Genomic DNA, 24,835 nt, shown 5'->3' on the forward strand with positions numbered 1-24,835 from the left:
TAGTTCGAACTAGGGTAGTAGTGTAGACATACCCTTAGATAGTTAACTCTGATCTGAAGTCAATTGAACTAATCATGTAGTTAGGCAGACATGTTCTTAAGTACCTTGCTGAATCAGGATCTAGTCAGAACTAAACCTTAAGTGGAGGAATGAAACAGGATCATAGTCCAGTGGGGCGTTGATTACATCTCAGAATTAACTGCCCTCATTTTTTATGCAAGCCCCCCATCCCTCTCCCCCCTCCCCCCCCACCAGCATCTTGGAGAAGAAACATAATTACTTGAAAAACAACAGCCAGTTCTGTGGTATCTTACAGACTAACAAATTCATTAGGTCATGAGGTTTTGAAGGTAAAACCCACTTCATCAGAGGAGTTGGAGTGGAAATTACAGACTCCAGGGTATATATAACAGCAAAAGAAGTTACCTGTCATTTTTAGGACCGATATTAATGAAGCTAATTAATTTGGGCTGGATGTGTCTCATTCATAGCATGTGATGTGAAAATGTGAATATCAAAGACAGGGAAATTGCCTTTGTAGTGTGTTAATCAGTTAAGGTCTTTATTCAAGCCTAAGTTGATAGTGTTGAACTTATAAATGAATTCTGGTTCAGCTATCTCCCTCTGTAATTGGGTGATAAAATTCTTTTGTAGAAGAATGGCTACTTTTAAATCCATTATTGAATGTCCAGGGAGGTTAAAATGTTCCCCTACAAATGGATTAACATTCACATGCACAGGTAACTTTTGCTGTTCTCTATATACCCTGGATTCTGTAATTTCCATTCCAACTCATCTGATGAAGTGGGATTTACTCACAAAAGCTCATGACATGACCTAATTAGTCTCTAGGGTACCACAGGCCTACTCATTTTTAAAATTGCAGACTTAACACAGCTACCCCTCTGAGACATAATTACTTGTGTAGCCAAGGAAAAGACGTTTAAGGAGACTAACAAGAATGGGAACAATATGCTCTCTTTCTAGAGACAGGCCAAGGCAGGAACGGGGCACTGGAGGGGAGCCAGACACCCAACAGCTAGAGATGGAAATATTAGATCCAGTCTATCCTTCCAACCCTTCTACTCACTGGGAGTGGCTGAATGGGGCATGAGTGGGGGGAAGCAGGGAAGAGGTCTCTTTTCATGGCACTTTACCCATCTCAACTGCCAGATTTCTTTGGTGAAAGCCAGATGAGTGGAGTTACCTCAGCTTGGAGCTGGGAGTCCAGCCAGTGGCACCACGTGGAGGGACAGCTGTCCACGCAGCACGGCTCTGAACTACTGCTGCAGCAGAACTATGTGAGGTCGGAGGTTTGGAGACACCCCCACCCTTCCCAGGCCCTTCCAGGGGAAGATTTACAGGGTGGCCCATAACATCCACCTGGCTGCGTTTCCTTACCTCGCTGGGCTGCTCCTGCTGGCTTCTCCATGGGAGTAGGGGACATCATGGCTCTGAGTAAGGGCTGCAGGATTTGGGCCCTTAGGGTGGAATTCAGAGACTGGAGCATGGCTGAAGTCCCAAGATCTTGGTTGCACCTCTACAGAGCAGTGAATAATTAGGGGGATTTTGGGGAAGGAGTAGGACAGGAACTTAAATCTGCTTTAGGTTACTTGGCTTGCGGCAGAACCCTTCCCGACCAGATGTTCAACAGGTGTCATCTGGTGTGACTGGTACAGCCCCAATGCAGTACGCTTATTTCTACCCTCTGCAGCTTGCTCTCGCTCTCTCTGCTGCAGAGAGCGTCTCTGCCCCAGCGCTTGATGACATATGCTGGGATTTTCCAATAAGGGATTTGACTTTTCACCCACTGACAATGAAACCAAAGTGGAGACATTTGCACAGACTCCTCTCACCCCCATACAAAAAGGGAAACTGCCATCACTGGCTGCTGGTGTATTACTTTTGATAGAAATACAAACTCCTAAGCTAGGGGGAGAGGTAGATACACTGGAGTGCAGGGACAGGGTGCAGAGTGACCTGGACAAATTGGAGGATTGGGCCACAAGAAATCTGATGAGGTTCAACAAGGACAAGTTCAGAATCCTGCACTTGGGACAGAAGAATCCCAAGCATAGTTACAGGCTGGGGACCAACCAGCTAAGTAGCAGTTCAGCAGAAAAGGACCTGGGGGTTACAGTGGATGAGAAGCTGAATGAGTCAACAGGGTGCCCTTGTAGCCAAGAAGGCAAATGGCATATTAGGGTGCATTAGGAGGAGCACTGCCAGCAGATCTATTGAAGTGATTATTCCCCTTTATTTGGCTCTGGTGAAGCCACATCTGGAGTATTGTGTCCAGTTCGGGGCCCCCCACTACAAAAAGGATGTGGATCCATTGGGGAAAGTCCAGTGGAGGGCAACAAAAATGATTGGGAGGCTGAAACACATGACTTAGGAGGTGAAGCTGAGGGATTTGGGTTTGTTTAGTCTGCAGAAGCGAAGAGTGAGGGGGGATTTGAGAGCAGCCTTCACCTTCCTGAAGGGAGGTTCCAAAGAGGACGGAGAGAGGCTGTTCTCAGTAGTGATGGATGGCAGAACAAGGAACAATGGTCTCAAGATGTAGTGGGGGAGGTCTAGGTTGGATATTAGAAAAAACTATTTCACTAGAAGGGTGGTGAAGCACTGGAATGGGTTCCCTAGGGAGGTGGTGGAATCTCTGTCCCTAGAGGTTTTTAAGTCTAAGCTTAACAAAACCCTGGCTGAGATAATTTAGTTGGGGTTGGTCCTGCTTTGGGTAGGAGGCTGGACTTGGTGACCTCCTGAGGTCTCTTCCAGCCCTCCGATTCTATGGTATAAAAAGGCCCAAAAAGTCAACGGTTTTAGCACGACCCTGTGACTGTCTGTTATTAAACAAGGTTCAGGGCTTGTAATTCAGAGACTTTGGGATCATCACTAAGACCCCACTAACCATCCTTTTACCCTTTTACTAAAGATACCCAAAGAAAACAAGCCAGTTAAAGCAGCTAAAACTTTTCTTTTTTATCAACATTTTTTTGTTCCTTTTTGCTTTAGCTGGAGACCGTTTTAGAAGGACGCCCTCTTCTCTGCCAGTCTCGGAGGAGGCATTAGGCACGGTACTATCTGTCTTTTGGGGGGAAAGAGAAGGAGTTGGTGGAGGTAGGCTGGAGATGTCCTTGTTGCTGCTGCCATTACCATCCAAAGCCATTTCCTAGAAGATAAACCCAGACAAAGACACAAAATGGGGGAGGGAAGGAAGAGAACACCAAAAAGAAAACCCAGCTTCTGTCTCTGGGATGGATTCTTACTTGCAAGCTCGCCGCTGAAAAAACACAGGCCCAGCAGCACAGAGTCTGATCAGTTCCTCTGAGACCTGGCAAACTCCTGCCAGCAGTAGGCTGTCTAGGGCAGTGCATGTAACTGCCTCTCTGGTCACTGCTTACAACGGCATTACTAACTAGACAATTGTGACTGGCCAAGCCCGGCTGCAATTAGATAGGAGTTTAAAAAAGGGGGGCTAAAGAAGGAAAGCAATACAGTGAGAGGAAAAGAGCGCGTGGGGGGGTGTCTCACGTAGTATTTGAGAATTAGCCGGAGGCGGTGGAGATGGAGATGTTCTCTGGCCTGGATGGCTCAGAATGTCTCAAGATTAGGACCAGGAGTTCTCAAATGTTGCTAGACAATGGTCTTTTCAAAAGAGCTTTCGAGAATTCCAGATGCAACACACAGTTCGCCTCGCTCATTGGAATTTTGTATCTTTTAGAGGGATAGTTTTCAAGATTATATTGTAGCAGATCTCGAAGTCATTTTAAAAATTAGCTCTTTTTTTACATCACATTCTCTACTTTCCCACGGACTGTACAGAGGAGCTCACAGTTAGGGTAAATTTGTTATCAGAAGCCTGCTCATAACATTAGCAGCCTGGTTATTGTACATTCATAGCAGGCAAGAAGGCTGCAAATAGTTCACAGTGCCGTTCAATCCATTGAAAAAACTACCCTCTCCACATGGTACCATGTGCAGTAACTATTGATAAGAGGCCTGATTTTCCAGCTGGAGCCAGTCTGGGCCCTCAGTCCTGTTCAGAGAGAGGATGTTCTATTGGTGTTAAATTCCATGTCCTGTTACATCAATTGATTTGAAGCAGGCGCAGTTGTATGGCGTGAATGCAGGCTGATTTGGCTTTTTCCCATCGAGTGAGGAGCTATTAAGAGGGCCCAGCGATCTCACAAAAGCGTGGCTGCCTTTGGGGGAGGGCTAGTTGTGTCTTGCCACCGCTGGTGCTGATTCAATGCCTCCCTCTCAGTGTTTGCATTCTGTTTGCGTGTGTGTGGGAATATTCAGTCTAGCCAATATGTGGCAACAGCGGACAGAGCTGAGCGCTCGCTCTCTTTGAGAGCCCCACACGTGATTCTGATTGGCTGTAGCTATGCAGGTCTGTCTTTCACTCTCTTTCTCTCTCTCTCTCCCCGCCCACCCCCCTTTTTTTTTTCTTCCCTCTGTTGCTGTGCGGAGTTCAGTCCTGGCACAGCAGAAGCATCATGGATGAGATGCTAGCAACAGATGCTGGGCTCCGGGATTTGCATTTGTAGGGTTTCTTTAAAACTGGTCTGCAGGAAAAAAGGAGGGAAAACCCCCCAACCCTAAAAGGAAGAACAACCATCATCCATTACAATAAATCAATCATCAACTCAGCAGGCACGTACCTTCGCTGTCGGACTGGTAGCGCTTCTCAGACCCTGGTTCGTGGGGAACCGCACAAACTTACGCACAGACAGAGCTGGCTTTCTTAGCTATGTCAAGCCAGGCAGCCAAGTGCGCAGAGGATGGAGAGAAAAGGAGCCCCTTCTGTGATGGGAGAGAAGAAAACCCGTTGGGATCAAACGCCAAGAGCAGCGAGGGAAGCGACAGATATAGGCAGGAGATTGTCTGGAGGAATGTCGTCCTAATGACGCTGCTCCACATCGGAGCCGTGTACTCCCTCTGCCTCATCCCCAAGGCCCAGCTGCTCACTTTGATCTGGGGTGAGTTCCCTGCTTCGGTGTCCCCATGGCGGAGATGGCTATGGGCGTATTTGTGTCTGGTTTCTGAAGGTGGGAGCCGTCCCGGGTTTATGGCTGCTCTGTAAAACTGGAAGGGGGGAGGTTGCCCATTTGAGCCTGATATTTCAAAGTCCTCTTTAGAATCATCCATTCAGCTCCTCCACCGCATGAATTGAACCATCGGGCAAACCGATCGTAAGCCAGCCAGTACTTTTCCCCCCAGCGACAGGATCAGAATTGTTCTGGTGCCGGGCAGGGGGCGGGGCAGGGGCGGAACCAGTCAGATTAGACAATTTAGCCCTCAATCAAAGGCATCAATTGGGTTCTCAAGTACCTTCCCATAGGAGATTGTCTGGTCTAGCCTCTGCCCCTGTATCCCGGATCCTGGTAATTTTGACTCATTTTTTAACCCAAAACTCACAGTGTTCTCAGTGAAACAACTGGGGATGGGAGGAAGAGGGAGAGATGAAATCTCACCTAAGGGATCAGACACAGCCGCTTAAAATGCTTCCCCCTCTAAATTCTTGCGACATAACCAAGTCCTGGCTGATGTTACTTTTTCTCCTCACAGGCTCCAGTTTCCCATCTCCCTGCTTGCCCTCATGCTTGTCTCTTCCCCCATCTAATAGCTGATAGATGCCAGCTTGTCTTCCCTGCTTGTCTCTTCCCCCATCTAATAGCTGGTAGATGCCAGCTTGTCTTCCCTGCTTGTCTCTTCCCCCATCTAATAGCTGGTAGATGCCATTTGCCTGCTCACATATCCCGAGTCACTTACCGAAGAACCCCCCCGACGTCTCTGGCATGTGGGCCCCTGGCAGAAAGCATACCTGCCGGGCATGCTCTGCATAGGCCCCCCCACTCCGCTCAGTCACTGTGGCCTGCCCCTGCGGCCGTTGGGGGCAGTGTGACTTAGGGCCATTGCCTGGGAAATGCTGAGGTGCATGTAACTCAGCCTGAATCGTCATTGTTTGGTGTCAGGATTTACAGCCGGACGAACTGCAGGCCCTCCGCTGGGTACATCTGCCATGGCAACCTCTGTTGGCCCTTTGCCACTGGCTGTAGCTGAGGCAAAGGGGACAGGCCCTGTTAAGTGCAGGTGGACGCGGCTGGGTTTATTAGAAAACCCATGAGGGGCCAAAGCACAATCCCAAAATGCCTTGTGCTTTGGTCAGCCCCCCGCCACACAGACAAGACTTGTTATGCTTCCCACGCGTGCCACTGACCCTGATGGGTGGGGAAGGGGTTTGGTGCTTCCCAGGACAGGAACCATAAGCAAAGCTTGTGTAGAGCTAGTGCATGTGGAGAGTTAGTCAAGGGCTCTTGCCCTTTTTGGCTTGGAAGAGCTGTGTGTTGACACGCTGGTTTCAATAACACCAGGTATGCAGGGAATGGTGCTTCACTCCGGGGGGGCCTTCAGGTTCGCAACCTTCCCCCTCCCTCCACCCCCACACAACTGTTGTGTATTCACAACTGTGCTAGTACGTTCTCGCTGCATTCCTGAATGCCAATTCGTTGTAAGGGCTCTTTGGACTTTCATCCCACCTCTCATCATGGCTGTGCCCTCTGCAAAGGAGGGTTTATTAGCCCAGCGCTACAGAAGGGGAACTGAGGCACGGAGCGGGAGTGACTCCGGGAGCGAGTGGTAGAGAAGGGAGGGGAACACAGATTTCCTGGCTGCCGCGGGCTGGCTCTAACCGTTTCGTTTTCTGCCTTAAAAGAGTGTGAAAGCCACAGGTGCGTGAGTGGGAGTGGCACCGGCAGGATGGGGGGGAGGGGTGGTCAGATAAGGACTCTAGCTCCAAACCACGTTCATCCATCTCCCTCCTGAAGCCCTCGCTGGCTTTGAAGAGCGGTTGTGCAGCGAGTTCAGCCGCGGCACCCTCTCCTTCTGGGGAGCAGGCGTTTGCGCTCGCCCTGCGTGCAGGTGGCGAGGGGGGAGTATTTGATGCTCTGAAAACCCCTTCCCACCTCTAACCACTCGGATCCCAGCAAGGTCATGCCCTGGAGGTAGCAAGAGGAGCGACTCCCCGCCCCCCCCCCCCCCACTTCCCTCTTGCTGACAAGCCTCTCACAAGCTAGCTGAAGGCTCTCCGGGTTTGTCTACACTGCAATTACATGCCCATGGCTGGCCCACGCCAGCAGGCTCAGGCTAATGGGGCTGTAATTTAATGGTGGGGGAGGTGTTTGGACTTGGGCTGCAGTATCAGCTCTGGGACACACCCCCCCCCCCCCCCCAGCCATTCCTAGAGCCCAGGCGCCCTTGTCAGAACATGGACGCCACAGTGAAACAGCCCGGTAGGCCAAGCCCGGCACGCCTGAGTCAACTGGCACGGGCCAGCAGCAGTGTCTGACAGCAGGGCCTGCATATCTTATTGCTTTCAAGGGTCTCCCCGCCCACAGCCACCCATTTCAACAGAGGGGACAGCAGGCTGGGGCGGGGGAGAGGTCAGTTGTGCTGAGCCGGACCTAGGTGTTTGTCAGGGTAACCCGTCTCTGCTTCAGATCCATTCTTCCAAAACCTGCCCGCTGAAGCAGGGCCGGGGTCCATCAGTGCAGCACAGGTTCAAAGGATACACACAAAGAGGCCTTGTTAGTCCTACCTCTTCTAGAAGAAACACCCCCCTTCCCTCCGGTGGTAATATGTTCCCCGTGTCCCGGTCCGAGACTAAGCCCTGGCAACAGAGGCACCGAGCCCATTAGCAGTTCTAGATGAAGGCGTTCTCCATGCTTGTGCCTTTCAAAGACACTCTGTGTCCCTCACAGATTCCTAGAAGCCTCGTTATGTCTCTATTACCTTGGACACCCATTTGTGGTTTCTGTGTCGAGTCAGCTGTCGGTGGCTTCAATTACCATCGATTGCCCTCTTCCCCCGCCCCTCTTCCTTCTAATAATTCCCTGAGCCAAATAATTCTTCCCCTTGCAACATTTCCAAAGGCTCTGAACGGGGCATTTGCAAGGCTGGCCCTGTTCTCTCCAGAAGAGGTTGTGTTTTCAGACTGGCATGCACATCAACTCTAAATCAAAAGCCCACACTCGCGCAGTTGGACATAGGTCTTGCCTGCTGCAGAAGTAGATCAAGCCCTTCCTTGTAATAGCCAGAGGATGCATTACCTGCCTCCTGATTAGCCACGTAACTGCTCCCCACTTGTCCCCAGGTGGAAATGAGGGTGACAGGCTGAGTTATTGCTGCAGTTGTTCATTAGCTTTTGGGTGCTGCGGGTGTTCAAAAGTCAGGTTTTGCAGCCCTGTCGAAAGTTCAAAAGGGAAAAGAATCTGCTCTAATTGTTCATAAAGCTCCGGGTCTTTTGTTCTGTAACAAAGTGATGGCTCTTTAGACAGCACTGCCAGCGTAATTCCTGGTATTGCAGTTGCTGTAGAAACAGAGTGGAGCCACTTTTTTCAATTACAATTACTTCCTTTGATAGTTTCCACTTTAAAAAGGCAGAAAAAAAAATTATGATGAGCAAAATGGCTGATCTCTACTAAAATCCTAGGGGAAAACAGGTTTGCTTTTTCTCTCACCCTCCCTTCTCCTGCTACATTCTCTGTTTGGGCAGGGTTTAGAAATCTACCCCCTGCTGTATCCTCCCGGGAATGCTGCACATAGCTGAACTAGAGGAAATTTGAAAACCAAACAGGAGCTGTAAGAGCCCCGCAGTGAGAAAATAAAGGCAGAGGCACAGCTATGTTCAGAGAGCCAGGAAGAGAAGGAGAAAGCAAAGATCTGCCCCAGGAAAGAGAACCTAAGATACGGATTCTTTTATCTTGTCCCTCCCATCATCTCCTCTGAGATGACAGGACTAAACATAGGTTCCCAGGGGTGTGAAGAAATTCCAGGAGGGAAGTGAGGTGACCCAGATATCCCCCCCATCAATCCCATCCCAAGTTTTGCTGCTATTTTTGGGGAAATTGGGGGGGCGTGAGGGTTTCTCAAAAATCCAAAAGGGGGCGTGATGCAGAAAAGTTTGGGAACCACTGGTAAAAGAACAGCACAGACAAGCACGTTGCTGGCTGCAGCCAAAAGTTCCTTACGTCTTTGGGGATCTGCCTAATGTGTGGGTTTACCGCGTTTCACCCCTGTGAGAGGGTGTCTGGGGATCGAATCCTTAGCACTACTGACAGCTGAATGAAGGGCTCCTTTAGCACAAGGGCTACACGTCTGGCCTGGGGGCAGTTGTGGTATTTATTTGTTGTTTTCTATTGTGAGAGCACCTCGGAGCCCCAGTTCTGGATTCAGGCTCTCACTGTGCTGTCCCATCACAGAACTGAAAGATGGTCCTTGTCCCAAAGAGCTAAGTGTCTGGGTTTGCTGCAGACAGCACTAAAGGTGACCTGCAATTGATTTTGAACAAAGAGCGATTGCAACCTTCATTTGTTCCTCGTGGTCACACCCTGAAAGCTCTTCTTACCTTTCATTTTCCTCTTTTTTTTTTTCTTTTAATCTGAGAAATATCAGGAATGTCAAGTGTGATCTGCCCTGGAGTAAAGAACCTGCTCTGCCACAGGCTCCCTGTGTGAACTAGGGCAAGTCACTTAGCCTCTCCGAGCCTCTCTTTCCCATCTGTGCAATAGTAGCACTGCCCTGCCTCAGAGGGGTGTTGTGAGGGCAAGCAACTAAAGATGGTGAGGTTCTATGGTAACAGGCGCCATACAAGAACCTTAGCTCACCAGCTAGTGAAGGACAGCAATGCACCTTGTTTGGTATGTACATGAGATAATTAACTTCTCAATGAACCGGAATATGACATCACATCCTCTACATTTGACTGTACCAGTTTATATGGTGCATGAGTTTTCTGCCCTGATTTACGGGGCCATATGAAGGGCTAGTGCCTTATGGTGTCTAGACTGTTAAAATGAAGACCCAGGGCATGTACTATGCACAGGAAGGATTGTGGGTAGAGAGTTTTAGCTGGGTCACAGGAAGGTGCTTGTCAAAGGGTTTAAGTAGTAGTTAGCAGTCCCCCTTCTCTCCTCCATCTCTATTTTTTTAGCCAGCTGCTCTGTCCAGAACATAGGTTGCACCCCAGGATTGAATGTCACTCACACCCGCACTAAGATCTCACTTAAGGAATTCTGCTCTCCTCATGGGAACTGAATCCTCATTTCTATTAACTAAGAATCTGTAGAGTAAAATATTGGAGCCAAGTGCTGACAAAAGCATGTGAGAAAAGAACTATGTCCCTCTAGCATTCCCCCTCCCCCCCATCTGCAGAGGAATCGCTTTGGTATCATTATGAATCACGAACAAGTTAACAGGGACCCACCCTGTATTGAGCCCCTGTAGTGCTAGGTGCTGTAAACCTCTGTTTTTTTTAAAAAAGAAAGACCCTGACCTAAAGAGCTTGCAATTTAAAGAGAGGCAAGGCAAGGTGGAAGAGGGGGAAGACAGTAGCGAAAGCAGTAGGAACTGCAGTGTGCATAGACTGAGTGAACAATTTGGGCTTTGGTTTTACAAAAGCAAACGAAAACGTTCTCTTTGGGCCTGGGATCACTGTGCCCATTGAGATGAGAGAGTGTCACTCCGGCAGCCTGCTCACTAGCATCGGTTGCCTCTCGCTGCCTGGCATTGTGCTGGTCAGATGTTCCAGGCCCTGGAAAAAGGATGGCAGATACTCCCTCGCACATTAGCTGCCAAGGCCAAGCTGTGCATGCTGTGCTATAGATAATTGCAACTGGAGGGGAACCAGAACTGAACGGCTACCTCCCCAAGCTTTGGGATAGCTTAGGGAAAAGGGTTTGGATGTGAATTCTGCAAGTCGGGGCCAATTGTACATGAAACCTTTTACTTCATTAAGAGATGCCAGTCACCACCCCTGTGGGCTCTTTCTATGAGCCTGTCTTCCCCCTGAAAGAGTAGGAGCCTACAACCCACAGGGAAGCCCTGGGCGGGAGTTGGATTTAGTTGTCCTGGCTGCCTAGAGAACTGGGGTCAATTCCTTACTCTGCCAGACGTCACACGTGACCCGAGGCAAGCCACTTCAGGCTGGAGATTTGAGGAACTCAGCTCCCGGTTAGGCATCAAAACAAGGGGCCAGATTTTTTTATGTTGGACACGGAACTACTTTGAAAATCTGTCCCTGAGTCCCCACGCCTCAGCTCCCCACCTGAGGTAACGACAGAGAAGTTCTGCATATAAATCCTGGACAGAGAAGTCCGCTGTAGTGTCTGGCTAAGTAAGTGGGTCTGGCCCACGAAAGCTCATCATCTAATAAACCATCTTGTTAGTCTTTAAAGTGCTACATTGTCCTGCATTTTGCTTCAACTACCCCAGACTAACACGGCTACATTTCTATCACTGGCTAAGTAAGGTGAGTGAAATCTGTGCACCTCAGAGAGGTCACTGCTCCCTGTAGCATCCCCTTCCCCCACCCCCGTGTTGTGTGTCCCCTGACATCCCATCCCAAGACACTTTGTAAATGACGTCCAAAGTACATGGAACACCCCAAGGGAGCAACTGCAGCAAGTGGTAGGCAGAGCTGTGACCCCCCAGTGGGCAGAGCTAGTGTGGGACACATGCCTCGTGCAGTTTCAGAAGCTAAGAGTTTTCCATACTGACCTCTTGTTTGTTGTGTACAATCCTTTCCCCTGCAACATCCCAATGCAGCTAGTTTCTCCCTCCCCACTCAGTCAGGGATTTCCCTCTGGTCCCCCTACAGATCTGCTTCCCACTGCTCCCAATTAGCTTGTTAATCAGTGAGTCACCGCTTCTCACTGAGCAGAGATGAAATAGGGCCACTGTGCTACCTAGAAAACAGCAGTAACAGCCAAAATGAACACTCAGCAGGATTTGTTTCCACTGGTAACTTACTGAAATGCATCCAGCTGCACATTATAGACAATGGAAAAATTAGGCCAAGGACAAGCCAGAGTCAGTTGTTTACTCAGGATCATCCATCACCTTTCCCCTGCTTTGACCAGCTCCTCGAGAGCTTTACTGGGGCTTGTAAGCCTCAGCTCGTGGAGGCAGGCGAGGGGATGCGGAAGGGCTGGTCCCAGCGGCGTTTGAGGCGGCTGAGCCCAGAAGTGATGGAGTGGGAGCTGCATGATGCAGTAGCCACAGCCTCCGCCAACCCCATTCTGCCTCAGTCTAGTGCAGACAGGTGTGTGTGTGTGTAGTGAGGGGAGGCTGTGGCCAAAGTGCAAGGATTTGCCAAGCCACACACGGCCAGTCAGCCTAGGTCTCCATCTTCACATCTGGCCGGTGGGAAGGAGCGCCCCCCTGTGCCAGGGTGCTAGATGGTGTCTCTCACTCAGTGCCCGTCCAACTCCCTGGATGTGTCTAGACTGGCCAGTTTTTCCAGAAAATCAGCCGCTTTTCCGGAAAAACTTGCCAGCTGTCTACACTGGCCGCTTGAATTTCCGCAAAAGCACTGACTTCCTACTGTAAGAAATCAGTGCTTCTTGCGGAAATACTATGCTGCTCCCGTTCGGGCAAAAGTCCCTTTTGCGCAAAACTTTCGCACAAAAGGGCCAGTGTAGACAGCTCAGATTTGTTTTGCGCAAAAAAGCCCCGAGCGCGAAAATGGCGATCGGGGCTTTTTTGCGCAAAAGCGCATCTAGATTGGCACGGACGCTTTTCCTCAAAAAGTGCTTTTGCGGAAAAGCGTCCGTGCCAATCTAGATGCTCTGTTCTGAAAATGCTTTTAATGGAAAACTTTTCCGTTAAAAGCATTTCCGGAAAATCATGCCAGTCTAGACGTAGCCCCTCTGTTTGCAGACAGCTACAGGCCTGCTAGGCGTGCAAGAAGCAGTGGTTGTTACTAATGTTTGTACTAGGAGTGCCCAGAGCCCCGACGGGTCCTGCCAGTGAGAGGCCATGGGAGAGAAACCGGAGGGCTCTGACTTGGCTTGTAAACTGATTTTATTGCTCACTCGCCGAGGGTCTGAGTTTTACCTTTCACGTGGCACCTTCATGGGTCTGTTTTGCCTACCTGACAATGGCTACACAGATGGAGGCAGCTCTGGCCTCCCTGGTGCCGCCATCTGAGAACTTCCCTAGGTAATGGTGGCGAGTGGGTGGGAGCCTCTCAGCTTGATTCGTGCCCAGCTTCCCAGTGAAGTGAATCAACGGCGCTAAGAACGGGAAAACAAAAGCAGCAGCACAGCAGATTCGGAGGGGAGGGGAGCTTCACTCTCCCAGCAGGAGCAGAAGACAGGGAGAAACCGCTCTCAGCGCCAGCTCCTGAAAACCGGAGGAACTCCCCTGGTGAGAAATAGGATGGTTGCTGTTGGCCCTGTCTCAGCATTGCTCAAACCTATGCATGTGAACACCCCCCGCCCCCTTAAAACCAGACCCTGCAGTGTGGTGGAGGCAGCTGAGATTCTGTCGTGTGTGTGCAGAAATGCCACACTTCCCACCAGCATTAGAAAACCTCCCTCCCCAGCCACCTCTCGCACCACCATGGGCAAGAAAATACCGTGTGTCTCTGAATATGAGAATGGAAGCAACTCGGCTACCTCTGAAGGGGGCTTCCAAAGAGGATGGAGAGAGGCTGTTCTCAGTAGTGACGGATGGCAGAACAAGGAGCAATGGTCTCAAGTTACAGTGGGAGAGGTCTAGGTTGGATATTAGGGAAAATCTATTTCACTAGGAGGGTGGTGAAGCACTGGAATGGGTTCCCTAGGGAGGTGGTGGAATCTCCATCCCTAGAGGTGTTTAAGGCCAGACTTGACCAAACTCTGGGTGGGATAATTTAGTTGTGGCTGGTCCTGCTTTGAGCAGGGGGTTAGGACTGGATGGCCTCCTCAGGTCTAATCCAACCCTAATCTTTTATGATTCAATGATTCATTATCTAGAACCCTTCCCTTATTTCTGTTACTAGCCAGGATGCCTTAATCTCAAATGTCAGCATCAAATGACAGTTTAACAGGCACTCGGCTAAACCTATCCCCTTCCCTCACCCTAACAGTTACTGCAAAAAGGCGCTTGCCATGGTTCATTGGGTGCCACCTGACTCAAATGACCATTTGTACCCGCTTGTGGGTTCCAGGCACAGTCAAGGGCATGAGACTAGTGACCAATGCTGTCACCTGAGAGTGTTGCTTGAAGGACTTACCCTCTGCCTCTAAAAGTCTGTAGTAGGTTTAGTTTGATACAGCTTCCTGCCTTAGGTTACGTCTACACTTCAAATGCGACAGCAGCACAAATCAGCCCTTAGCCACTGAGAATAGCAACAGGAGGGGTTCTCCCATCACGAGTTAATGCCAAGAAGGGGCAGCGAGGCTGAGGGAAGGGTTTTTTTGGACAACAGAGGGCTGCCTAGGCCAGGGGTTATGTCTGCTTAGCTATGTGTCTCAGGGGTGTGGATTTTTCACTCCCCTGCCGAGAAGAAAGGCGAAGGGGGCAATTGCCCCAGACACTTTATATCATTGCTGGAGTGCTGGACGGCCCGCTGTAGGCAGAACTGAGGGCTGGCTGCCCCCAGTCCTGCCCCTTCTGCCCAAGCCCTGCCCCCAGGAATATGGAGCCACCCCCCACACCGTGCTCAGAGGCCCAGCGAGTTTTTCAGCCCCATGGGTGTAGCTATGCTTCTGTAACTCCAGTGTAGACAAGCCCTTAGCTTCAGTGCAAGTCTTCTGTCAGTCAGGTCCCAGAAGGGTCACGGACTCCGCTGTAATAATCCATGTGGAGTAAAAGCCACCGTGACCCTATAGTCTTGTCCCGGGCTGGCAGCCTGGCCCTCAGCCAAGCTAGGCTCAGCCTTGCCCATGATTTAGCAGCTATCCTTCAGCCTCAGGGATGAGATGGCAAATTAAGGGTCGATTAACTGCTGGAGTTAGTGAGGCTGAATTAGAAAGACTGAGGTCAGCTGTGGTGTTGGAGCAGCAAGAGCATGGCTGGGACAGGCCTGCAAAGGGCAGCGGAGTGAGGAGAACTCCGGAGAGAGGAATAAGGGGAGTCAGGCAGAGTTACCCCCAGGGAGCAAGGCAGTCTCCTGCGTGCTGTGAGATAGGCTTCGGAAGGAGCAGAGCGCTCCTCAGAGCTACACTCGTGGAGTCTCTGGCGATGGGAAGCAGTGAGGGAATCCTGCTGGGGAAGCAGCTGTTCAAGAGACTCTCTGAGGGGCAAGGAAGCAGAGGATTTCAGTCCAGTCTGGGAAGGGCAGAAGAACTGTAAGTCTGGATGTTGTTTGCAAACTTTACGTGGGACCTTTAGTTACCCTGCAGGGAGGGGGAACTGTTCTGTGGCTTGGCCAGAAAGCTGAGCCACAGAGAACCCAGGGGGGGAGGTGGCAGAGCACGTGGGCCGAGTTGGCCATTGCAGGGAAAGGAAGTGGCAACCAGGGACGTATGAGTGGTGAAGTCCCCTGCAATGCTCCATCCAGGCACGAGGGGTTGCCCTCAGGAGAGGGCATGCATATAACCAGGCCAGTTTCATTAGTCACATACTAGACCCAGGTTTGCTTCCTTGACAGCTAAAGACTGCAAAGGCCTAACCTCTCCTAGAGCTCAGCAATGAAAGCTAAGCGGCCAGATTTACTCCGTGATAAGTGAGCACAACTCCCTGGTGTCTGTAATGCTGGGGCTGAATTTTGTCCACAGTTAGGACTGTTTAGGCTTTTCTCAGCCTTGTCTAATTCAACAGGCTCATGACAAGTCTTTGCCTCACTGCACAAACAGATAGAAGGCCTGTCTCCCCTGTACTCAATAGCAAAGCTCCTTTTGTGAACAGCAGCAAGAGCAAACTCTAGGTGTGTCATTTCAGAGGTTTTCATGTTGGTTTTTTCCCTACGGTAGAGTTTGGGGAAATCAGAACCCTAAAGTAAGGGATGGAATAATCCATTACTAGAGGCCGTCTAGACTAGTGATTTTCAGCCTTTCTAATGCCAGAATGCCCATCTCTCCAGAATCTTACGGGGTCCCTCAAGCACACTGCAAAATGGAGATGAGACCATAAAAGCATCGTTGCCCATGACTTCTGATTCTGTGCTGTGTGCAGCTCGGACAGATATCCGGAGTGTATGAAAGAAATCACTTCCTCTCTGATCCAAAGCCTACTGACATTGATATGAATCTTTCTATTGACTTCTGTAGGGCTGAGATCATGCCCATCCTCAGTTTTCACTTGCAACGTCTTTCTGAGGTCACAGTCTGCCTGATTCTTGAGTGATCCACAGATGCTTGCAATAAAAGCAGGGTGGGCAGGCTCTGAGCTTCTAATCTGAAAAAGGAGCAGAAATAACTTCAAAAGAACCCAGCCAAGCCTTTCAGGCTTTCATCCATCATAAAGCAGCACCAAAGGGCACATCGTGTTTTGTTTTCCTTTGGAAGCCTCCTTTAAAGCTCAGTTTCTCTAGGTCCTGATCTGCTAATGATCCTGTAGCCTCACCAATCCAGCCACAAACAGCTGCCGACAGAAATGATGTCAGGCCACCGAAGGGTGCTTGCTAATGCAGCCGTTTTTCTATAGTGGTTCTGAGAAGGGGAGCAGGACAAGCGACCACCGTGTGCCACTGAACTGGCTGGCACAGTTCTGAGCATCTCAGCCCGTCCCCCTGCAGTGGCTCCCAAACACTAATCTCCCAAAGACATGTCCGCTCATTAGAAAGCAGGGGGAGTAGCAGCAGCTGGACAGTAACATTACAGCTCTGCACCCCCACCCGCTGCAGAGGGTGCATGTTTGCACTCCTTCTCCCTCTCCCTGCCAAAGATCCTGTGGGGAAAAACCAGCACAGGGAGCTGCAGATGATGTGGGATTGAACCTCACATTTGTGACTCAACACGTCTGGTTTATTTACACTATCAGATGGGAAGCAAGTACTGCAAAAGGGAGAGAGGGGAAGCAAGGGATAATGAGTCTACATGCCTGGCAGTTCTGAGTCCTGTCACCAGGGCTTTTCCTCTCCACAGCCCCCCTGATTCCTTGCTACTGCATGTACAGAGCCCCCCTGAGCTGTTCTCCTGCCGGAAAGCCAGGGAAGGTAAATGATGCAAGACATGAAGGTGCCAAAGAAGAGCCTCGTTGGTAACTGACTAAAAACGAAAAGCAAGAGAAGAAGCGGCGATGTTTCTCTTTAAATCTCGCTTCCCACAAATGTCGGTGTCCCAGCAGCTGCTACCGGCCTAGCTAATTCAGCTGCTCTGTGCACAGCAAGGTTTAGAATCCTCCCCGGTGTGGACATCTCTCCCTGACGTGGGACTATACGTGCCGGGTGGAGGTAGCTCTAGGGCGGGTGGTTCTGGGCTAGGCCCTTGCAGACAAAGCGCCGCTTTCCAGATGAAAAGGAGACGGCTGTGTCTGCGGCTCCCAAATGGAATCTGGCTGTGGCGAGTGTCATTTGAGCCCCCTCTGTTTTAACTTTGCTGCCACCTTCCCACTGCAGCACTGAAATGTGCCCTGAGTCAGCTGTGAGTGGCGATCTTTGGGCCCTTGCGTAAGCTTCAACACCCTTGTAAAGTGGGTAAGTCGGTGCTGTTATACTTCATCTTACAGACGGGGAAACTGAGGTCGAAGGGTGAAGTGAATTGTCTCAGGCCAGAGGGAAGCAGTGTCCCGGGCGGGATGAGAACACCAGTGATCCTGGCTCCTAGGAGAGGGTTTATGCCACCAAAGCAGATTTTTTTGGCGGTGCTACTAAGCAGGTGTGCTCAAAGAGAGGCTCAGTAGGGTCTGCCGCAAAGGCAGCTGAGAATCGATTCAGACCCGCCCTGGACTTCTGCCTGTCTCCTCGCCACGGCAGGTGCTAGTGGCAGCGCGAGAGGCATCACCCTGTCGAGTGGGTGCCATGAGGGTGCGGTGTCCAGCTCCCAGGAACCTCCCTGGAAGAGGCAAAGCTTGAGAGAGGTGGAAACAGGCCTGCCGAGAGGCAGCTCCTGAAGCAACGGCTTAACCATCACTTTTGCTTCAGGGCGGCTGCCCACATAGAAAGAGGCGAACAATTCCCATCGATACTGGACCCGACTTCTCCCCGGTGGAACAGAGTGAATTGGCCCAAGCTTATCCCCTGCACCAGTGGCGGAGGCTCAGCCAGAGGAGAGGGGCTGTGTGTCCCTGGCGCACTCAGCAGGCTCGCATGGCAGATGGAGCAATACTTGACTCCTCTGCTGGTGGAGGCAGTGTGGTTTCAGGCTGCCCGCTGCTGGGAGCTGTGCTGCTATTCTTGACGTTGCAGATGCTCTAGTGGGGGAGGGGAAAGAGGAGCTGCCTGTCCTCATCTACATCCAGAGCACTGGGATGTAAAACATCTCCTTCCAGGCCCGTACGCAGGAATTTCTGGGGGCAGCGGTTGCTTTTTTGTAAACGTGAATCACAAGAGTGTGAATGCGCCCCCATGGCTCCCCAAGTAAGTGGAAAATCAGCCCCAGCCTTCCCCTGCCCAGACAGAGAATGGGGGAGGTAGGTGCACCGCTCCTGCCTTCCCCTGGCTGGCTGGAGCATGCTTACTCAGGGGAGCACGGCTGGGGGGGTGCTTTCATACCCTTCACACACACATCCCCAGCATACCGGCCTGCCTTCAGTCAATAGGATTTAGCACGTGTCCCCATCACTGGCATTGGAGCTTCCTTCCCTGCAATTACAATTGCACTTGTAATTAACATTGATGTTAGAATTAAAGATGAGCAATTTGATGCAATCAGTAGATTTTATTTTTTACCATCCATGCTAACTACACAACACCCTGCTCCACTAGAATGGGGCACATCGACAGGACTCTGCAGCGCAAGGCAACAGCTGGCCTGTGTCTTGCCCCACCAACCCATCCGAGGCATGTTAGCCAAAGAGTTAATGTAGCTGCCTGAGAGTCAAAGCAAAGCATCAGAGCTGATATCACAGAGCTTTACAGCACCAGGGGAGAAATGAAGGCAAAACACATTTATCATGCAGGGGTCAGGAAACCAAGGTGCTATTTTTGTTTTCCAAGTGAATCTCAACTTTAATCACAAAAGGAACCCTAGAACAAAGGGCGCATCTCAGACAACCGACCTTGCAAATGGACCAGATGTTGCTTGCAAATGGACCAGAACAGAATTAGATGGAGCCCAGTCTTCACGATTTAGTTGGGGTTGGTCCTGCTTTGGGCAGGGGGCTGGACTCAACCTCCTGAGATCTCTTCCAACCCTAGGATTCTGTAAGTCTATGATCAAAGGAGCTACCTTTGAATGGATGACTGGCCAACTAACTAGTCAATGGTCTTCACTTCCAGATTTAGCTTGTGAGCCTCCGCCACAGCCCCCAGTACTATGCTGGTTACACATCACAGAGACCTGCTTCTTTCCCTTCCATATAGTGCAGCTATCGCCATGTTAGTCCCAGGATATTAGAGAGCTCAGGTAGGTGGGTGGGTGGGTGAGGTTCTGTCTTTTATTGGACACACTCCTGTTAGAAAGAGAGAGAGAGAGAAGCTTTTCAGCCACACGCAAGAAGGAGAGCTGTGTGTGGCTGGAAAGCAAGTCGCTCTCAGCAAGGAAGCTGGTCCAATACAAGATATTACCTCACCCAGCTTTTCTCTCTAGGGAGTTAGGCCACTGAATCAGTGCGGCATGAGTGCTTAGGTGAGTTGTTACTGAGTGAGGAAATGTAGCCCCTCCTGCTTCAAACCCATTAAGGTTTTTACAGATAAGAGACAACTAGTCACCTATTGACTCATTTTTTGGAAAAGAGAGCAGAATGGGAGCCATCTGTGCACCATCAGGGGATGTGCAGTATGTCCAGGTTCCCCATAGGGAGAGGGACAAAGGGGGCAGCAATGGTCAGAGACTCAGGCCCTTTAGATTCCCTGGGTGGGGGGCCTTGTGCAGCATGCTCCAGAGCTCCTCACCATGTGCTTGGGCTGATAACATGGAGCTGACCCCCCCCATTGCCCAGGGGCCTGGCAATCCTGTTGACTCCCTTGACTGTGTCTTCCCCTCACTTACAAAGTTGTCCTGGGGCAAATGTACCAGTTTGAGTCTTAGAGAGGTATCTCTGGCCAAGGAAAGGGAAGTTATTTTGGGGACGGAGGAGGTGCATCAGGGGAGAGGGGCCTAGGGGCACATTCTCTAAGCACTGTTTTACTAAGGACTGCCAACAAGCATGTGTGCTCAAAGAGAGTTAGTATCAGAGCCCTACCATGGGGGGGGTCTAGCACATGAGTTAGAAGCTTAGGTTTCTAATCCTGATTATATGATGCTGGACAAGTCATTTTGTCTTTCTGCACCTCTTCTTCCCCTCCCATCCTTCATCCACTAAACTGTAAGATTTCTGGGGCAGAGTCTATCTCTTACCATGTGTGCAGTCCATGACTGGCATGCTAGAGCCCTGTTATTACTGTGCAAATAACAAGACACAGGCATTCCGTTTTCCTCTTTCAGTTTGCCTGTTTGCTGGGGTCTCTCTCAGATTTTTCTCTATTGCCCATCCTTGTGACATCTGAGGTAATCTGCAGACCTACCGTTCTTATAATGGGCGCTTGAACGTTCACATCTGGCATAACACCATGATGGAGAGGTGGTCCATTATTGTGAGAAGCTGCAATGACACTGTATTTTCGTCTTAAATGCTATAATCTTCTCCAAAGGTAAGGAGATAATTTCGACCTAGCTTGCAGGTATAGGTTTGTTTAGTCAATCTATTGTCATCTTGCCTGGCTGTGCTAATATTTAATAGTTTAAGATGCCTGGGAATCCTTTGTTGACTAATCCGACAAGTTCCACTGTGAAGACAGGAAAAATCTTGCATTCCATTTCCTTGCACGGGAAGTAGTAAACTAGGTACATCATTTATGGGTCTTTTCCTAGGCAAAGAGAGATCCCTGCTTTTCTGAGAGAGATATACATCACCTTTCCCTAGTGTGTAAGTTTTCTCACTGAAGCTGCCATAGAATGAGAAAAAACATATCTGAGAATTATAACTGGCAGTTCAATGAAGTCAGTGGAAGCCTGATAGTAACTTTTAGCCTGAGTCATTCATTCTGAAGTAGGACTCTTAGGTAATGTCTACACTTTAGAGCTGGGGGTGTGATTCCCACCAGACATGGGCATACTCCCTCTAGCTCTCATCTACCTAGTGAGCTAAAAGTTGCCGCAATATCCAGGGGAGCAGTGAGCAGCAGAATGCGTTAGCTGCCCTGGGCGTGTACCTCCATGGTCTAGGTGGGTTTGTACTCAGGGCAGCATGGTGCTGCTTGTGTTACCATGGCTACGCTGCTATTTTTAGCATGCTAGCTCAAGGAGAGCTATAAGGGAGCATGTTGATGTGAGCTGCAAATCACTTCTCTAGCTTCAACTGTAGACATCACCCCAGGGTTAATAACTATTTCACTGAGGTAGGAGAGGGGGATTATTTAAGAAGGGGGAGGGTGGTCTTGTAATTAAGCACTGGTCAGGAGACTTGGATTCTAATCCTGCTTCTGCTACAGAAGAACAAACCACATTGTGTCTCTCTTGTTCAGTTTCCCATCTGTGAAATGGCTGTTACGATACTTTTTGCTGCCAAAAATCGTTGACGTGGCTTCCTGAAATTCACAAAAACTTCTTGAATTCTTTGACAATGTTAGGTCTTTCACACAAATGAACTTTTTGATTTAGTTGGAAATGGAAAAAGTTTGGTTTGTGTATTCAAATTCAAATTTAAAAAATTGGGGGTTTCATTTTCTTGGCACTTCTATTTCCCTCCTCCAGTCACGAAAAGAGGAGGGAAGAGGCAAGAAAGCAGTGGGGGAAAAACAGAACACACCAAAAACCAAACCTGATCACTTTTAGTTTTGATTCAAATGTAAATAAAACAATGAAAAGTTCCATGAACATTTTCAAATGACAAAGTTTTCATTTCCTTTGAAATTATTCATGAAAACTGCTATTGTTTAAGCACTCTATCTCTGTTTCATGTGGTGATGTGAGAATAATTTCATTCATGTTTGTGAAATGCTGGTGATCAAAATCATATATGTACCTAGGTGATAACAAAAATTGGAAAAATTCCCATGAAAAATCTGTGGGAAATGTTCCCTGTGTTCTGTAGAAAAACTTGTGTTTTTGAGAGAAAATTTTTAATCTTCACTAACTTGCTACTAAATTTGTCCTAACTTCTTCTAAGCACCCATGTGGCTATCCGCACAGAAAACATAATTAAAAAAATACGAGATTCAATGAGGTACAGTGACTGTAGTACATTCTTCTTGTCATTGGCCTGCTCCTGAAGTCACTGGAACTAAAGCATTTAAAGTCAACATCTATGTTAGTGTTTGAGGCCTGATCCAAAAAGCCCATTGAAAGCTCCTATTGTCTTCACTTGGCTTTGGATCAGGCCCCTGCTGAATCAGGGATGGGCTTAAGCACATACTTAAGTCAGTCATAGACTGGCTGGTGCCTCTTAGCACTCAGAGGTAACTAAACTATGCACATTCTGTGCACAGAGATGGCTGAACATAACTGAATCAAATTTTCTACTAAAAAAACTAAAATTCACCCATGGTCAGAGACTGAGCTACACACTGACACACAACTCACTGCATAGGAGCCCATGCTGGGGCAATTTTGGCTCAAAGGGGAGTGTTATGAGCAAGGGACAATGGGTTTAGAGCTGAAACCGCTCTGCAAACATAAATGAGTGCTCACCTATCAAATTTCTCTGCCTCTGCAGGCTGGCCTTTGTGCTTAAGACAAAAGAGTTCTTCTGTTCTCTGATCTCTTATCCTCTTACATGTGATTGCTCCGTGTAATTTACCATGAGCGCTGCCTGGCATGTATTCAATTCTGGATGAAAGACTGCAGCTTCTATTTTTTATGAGAGAGATCACTCTGAGTGTATTAGGGTAAAAGTACAAAAGGATGGAAAAGAGGGAGACACCCTCTTTGTGTCAGAAATTCTCAGTGATAGTAAATCTCACAAATGAGCAGCTTAGTGCTGCCTTTTTGAAATGTCTGTTGGCTCTGTTTCTGGGGGAGGTAAAGACAATATGTACATAAAAATACTCAGGTAAGCTTACAGGTTTTAGATTGGGTTCCTTCCACAGAGGGAAGGACCTGAGTGCTATATCTTTAGATAAAAAAAATGCTTCAAAACCTAAAAAAGCGGAATTTAAAAAAAACCACAAAACCAGTTTGGTTACTAAGGGTGCGTCTAAACTACATGGCTCCATCGATGGAGCCATGTAGATTAGGCTGATTAGCAAAGGGAAATGAAGCCGCAATTTAAATAATTTTTAAAGCTGCGATTTAAATTTAAATGGCTGCCACGCTGATCAGCTGTTTGTCAGCTCAGCGCACCAGTCTGGACGCTCCCGCGCCGACCTGAAAGCCCTTTATCGACCTCCCCGTTATGCCTCGTAGGATGAGGCTTACCGGGGAGGTCGATAAAGGGCTTTCATGTCGGCAGGGGAGCGTCCAGACTAGCGCACGGAGCCGACAAACAGCCCTAACTCCTATATCCCTTACACCGCCAGCCCCCTTCCCTGAAGGACTCAGGCAATGCCAGGTAAGTCTTCTAGTTTTAAATAGATAAGTTGGAGCAAGAGGCACGGGCCAAGCTAAAGCTAATAGAGCTGAAGACTAATCTCTATTTTTCCTAGTAGATTATGGTAGTGCTCAATGCTAGGCGCTGCGCATAGACTTAGTAAGAGACAATCCCTGCCCATGTAGGCTTACCATATAAAGAGACATGACAGAAGTAGACAGTAATGTCTTTTACATATATGGAACTGGTTCTCCGGGACACTCCACCTGGTGAAGTCATCCCCTCTCCTCCCCCTGCTTTCCTCCACGCAAAGAAAGCGGGACATTCAGAAATCCCTCACAGAAGGCAACACAGAATTATGCCTGAAATCATCAGGTAAATTAAGTTATGTGAGCACTTGTCTAAGGTCACAAACAGAAGCTCTTAATCGAGCTGGGACTTAAATGCTGGTCTCTGCAGTCCCAGTCTAATGCCTTAACCACAAAAACCGTCTTTCCTTCTACCCTTGAAAACGACTTGTGGCGCGAGCCAGAGGCAGGATCTATTCCACCCATCCATCAGCATTTATGAAGCACTTGTCAGCGCGGTGTTTTAGCACAGAGCATGGATTAAGGACAAGTAAGGCTGCCTACAGAGGAGTCTTTGTCTCATGCATTTTCAGTGTTGTGGTGAAATTTTGTTATTTCATTTAACAGAGAGCAGGGAACATGTGGAAGCCTTAGAGAAATTAGAAAATGTTCATGCCTTGCTTTTTGTCATCTTAAAAATCCTTAAATTGTTCAACATTTTGCTGCAAATTCTAGTTGTCAGTGTGTGTTGACCTTAGAAAATATGAGATCGGGAGGATTCTGTTTTTTCCTTTGTCCCTAGCTTCCTGTGGGACCTCTTGCTAACAGCTTGGGGGCCCAGTTTCTGATGCCCAGCATGCTGTTGGAAATATGGATCATCATCACTGACTTCAGTGGAATGAGTTGGATTTACACTACAGTACCTGAGATCAGAATCTGGACTTCTGTGTCTCAGTTGAGTTATCTGGAAAATTGGGAGTAGTATCATCCCTCCTTAGAGAGAGCAGCATGAGTCTTTATCCCATGAGTGTTGCAAAGTGTATGCATTTATTAAGGCTGGGCTTTTCAAAGGGGCTTAAAGTAATTAGGCACCAAACTCCCATGAAAATCTCAGAGACTCCTAAGCGGAAAAGGTGAGCTGGCCCTAGAATTCAGCACCCATGTCCATTTTCCCTTGGGTACAAAGGCCCTTTCAGCAGGGAATGCAGAAGTAGGTACAAGGGTCGCCTTCCCAGATCCTGGAATTTTTTTATCGAAAATATTCTGTGACTGATTTTTTTCCCCCTTTGGCTTTATCACTGTAGAATCATGACTCATTTTCAACTTAAGACATCTTACTATTCCTGCTTTTTGGAGCTGTCATAAGCTTTTATGTATGTGCAACCAAAAGG

At 49.0% G+C, this 24,835-nt stretch overlaps 1 protein-coding gene across 1 annotated transcript in view; it reads left to right on the top strand.

Annotated features, from left to right (window-relative positions):
- The first annotated feature begins 4,454 nt into the window (after window positions 1-4,454).
- Window positions 4,455-24,835, top strand: part of SCD5 (stearoyl-CoA desaturase 5) — a 76,198-nt gene continuing 55,817 nt past the window's right edge. Inside the window, exon 1 of the mRNA XM_006110901.5 lies at window positions 4,455-4,982. Within this exon, the coding sequence (XP_006110963.1) occupies window positions 4,754-4,982 (229 nt within the window). The 5' untranslated portion in view covers window positions 4,455-4,753. The remainder of the gene's footprint in view (window positions 4,983-24,835) is intronic.

This window comes from Pelodiscus sinensis, chromosome 4 (genome assembly GCF_052426305.1).
Source record: "Pelodiscus sinensis isolate ZL-2025 chromosome 4, ASM5242630v1, whole genome shotgun sequence".
NCBI classification, from domain to species: Eukaryota; Metazoa; Chordata; order Testudines; family Trionychidae; genus Pelodiscus; species Pelodiscus sinensis.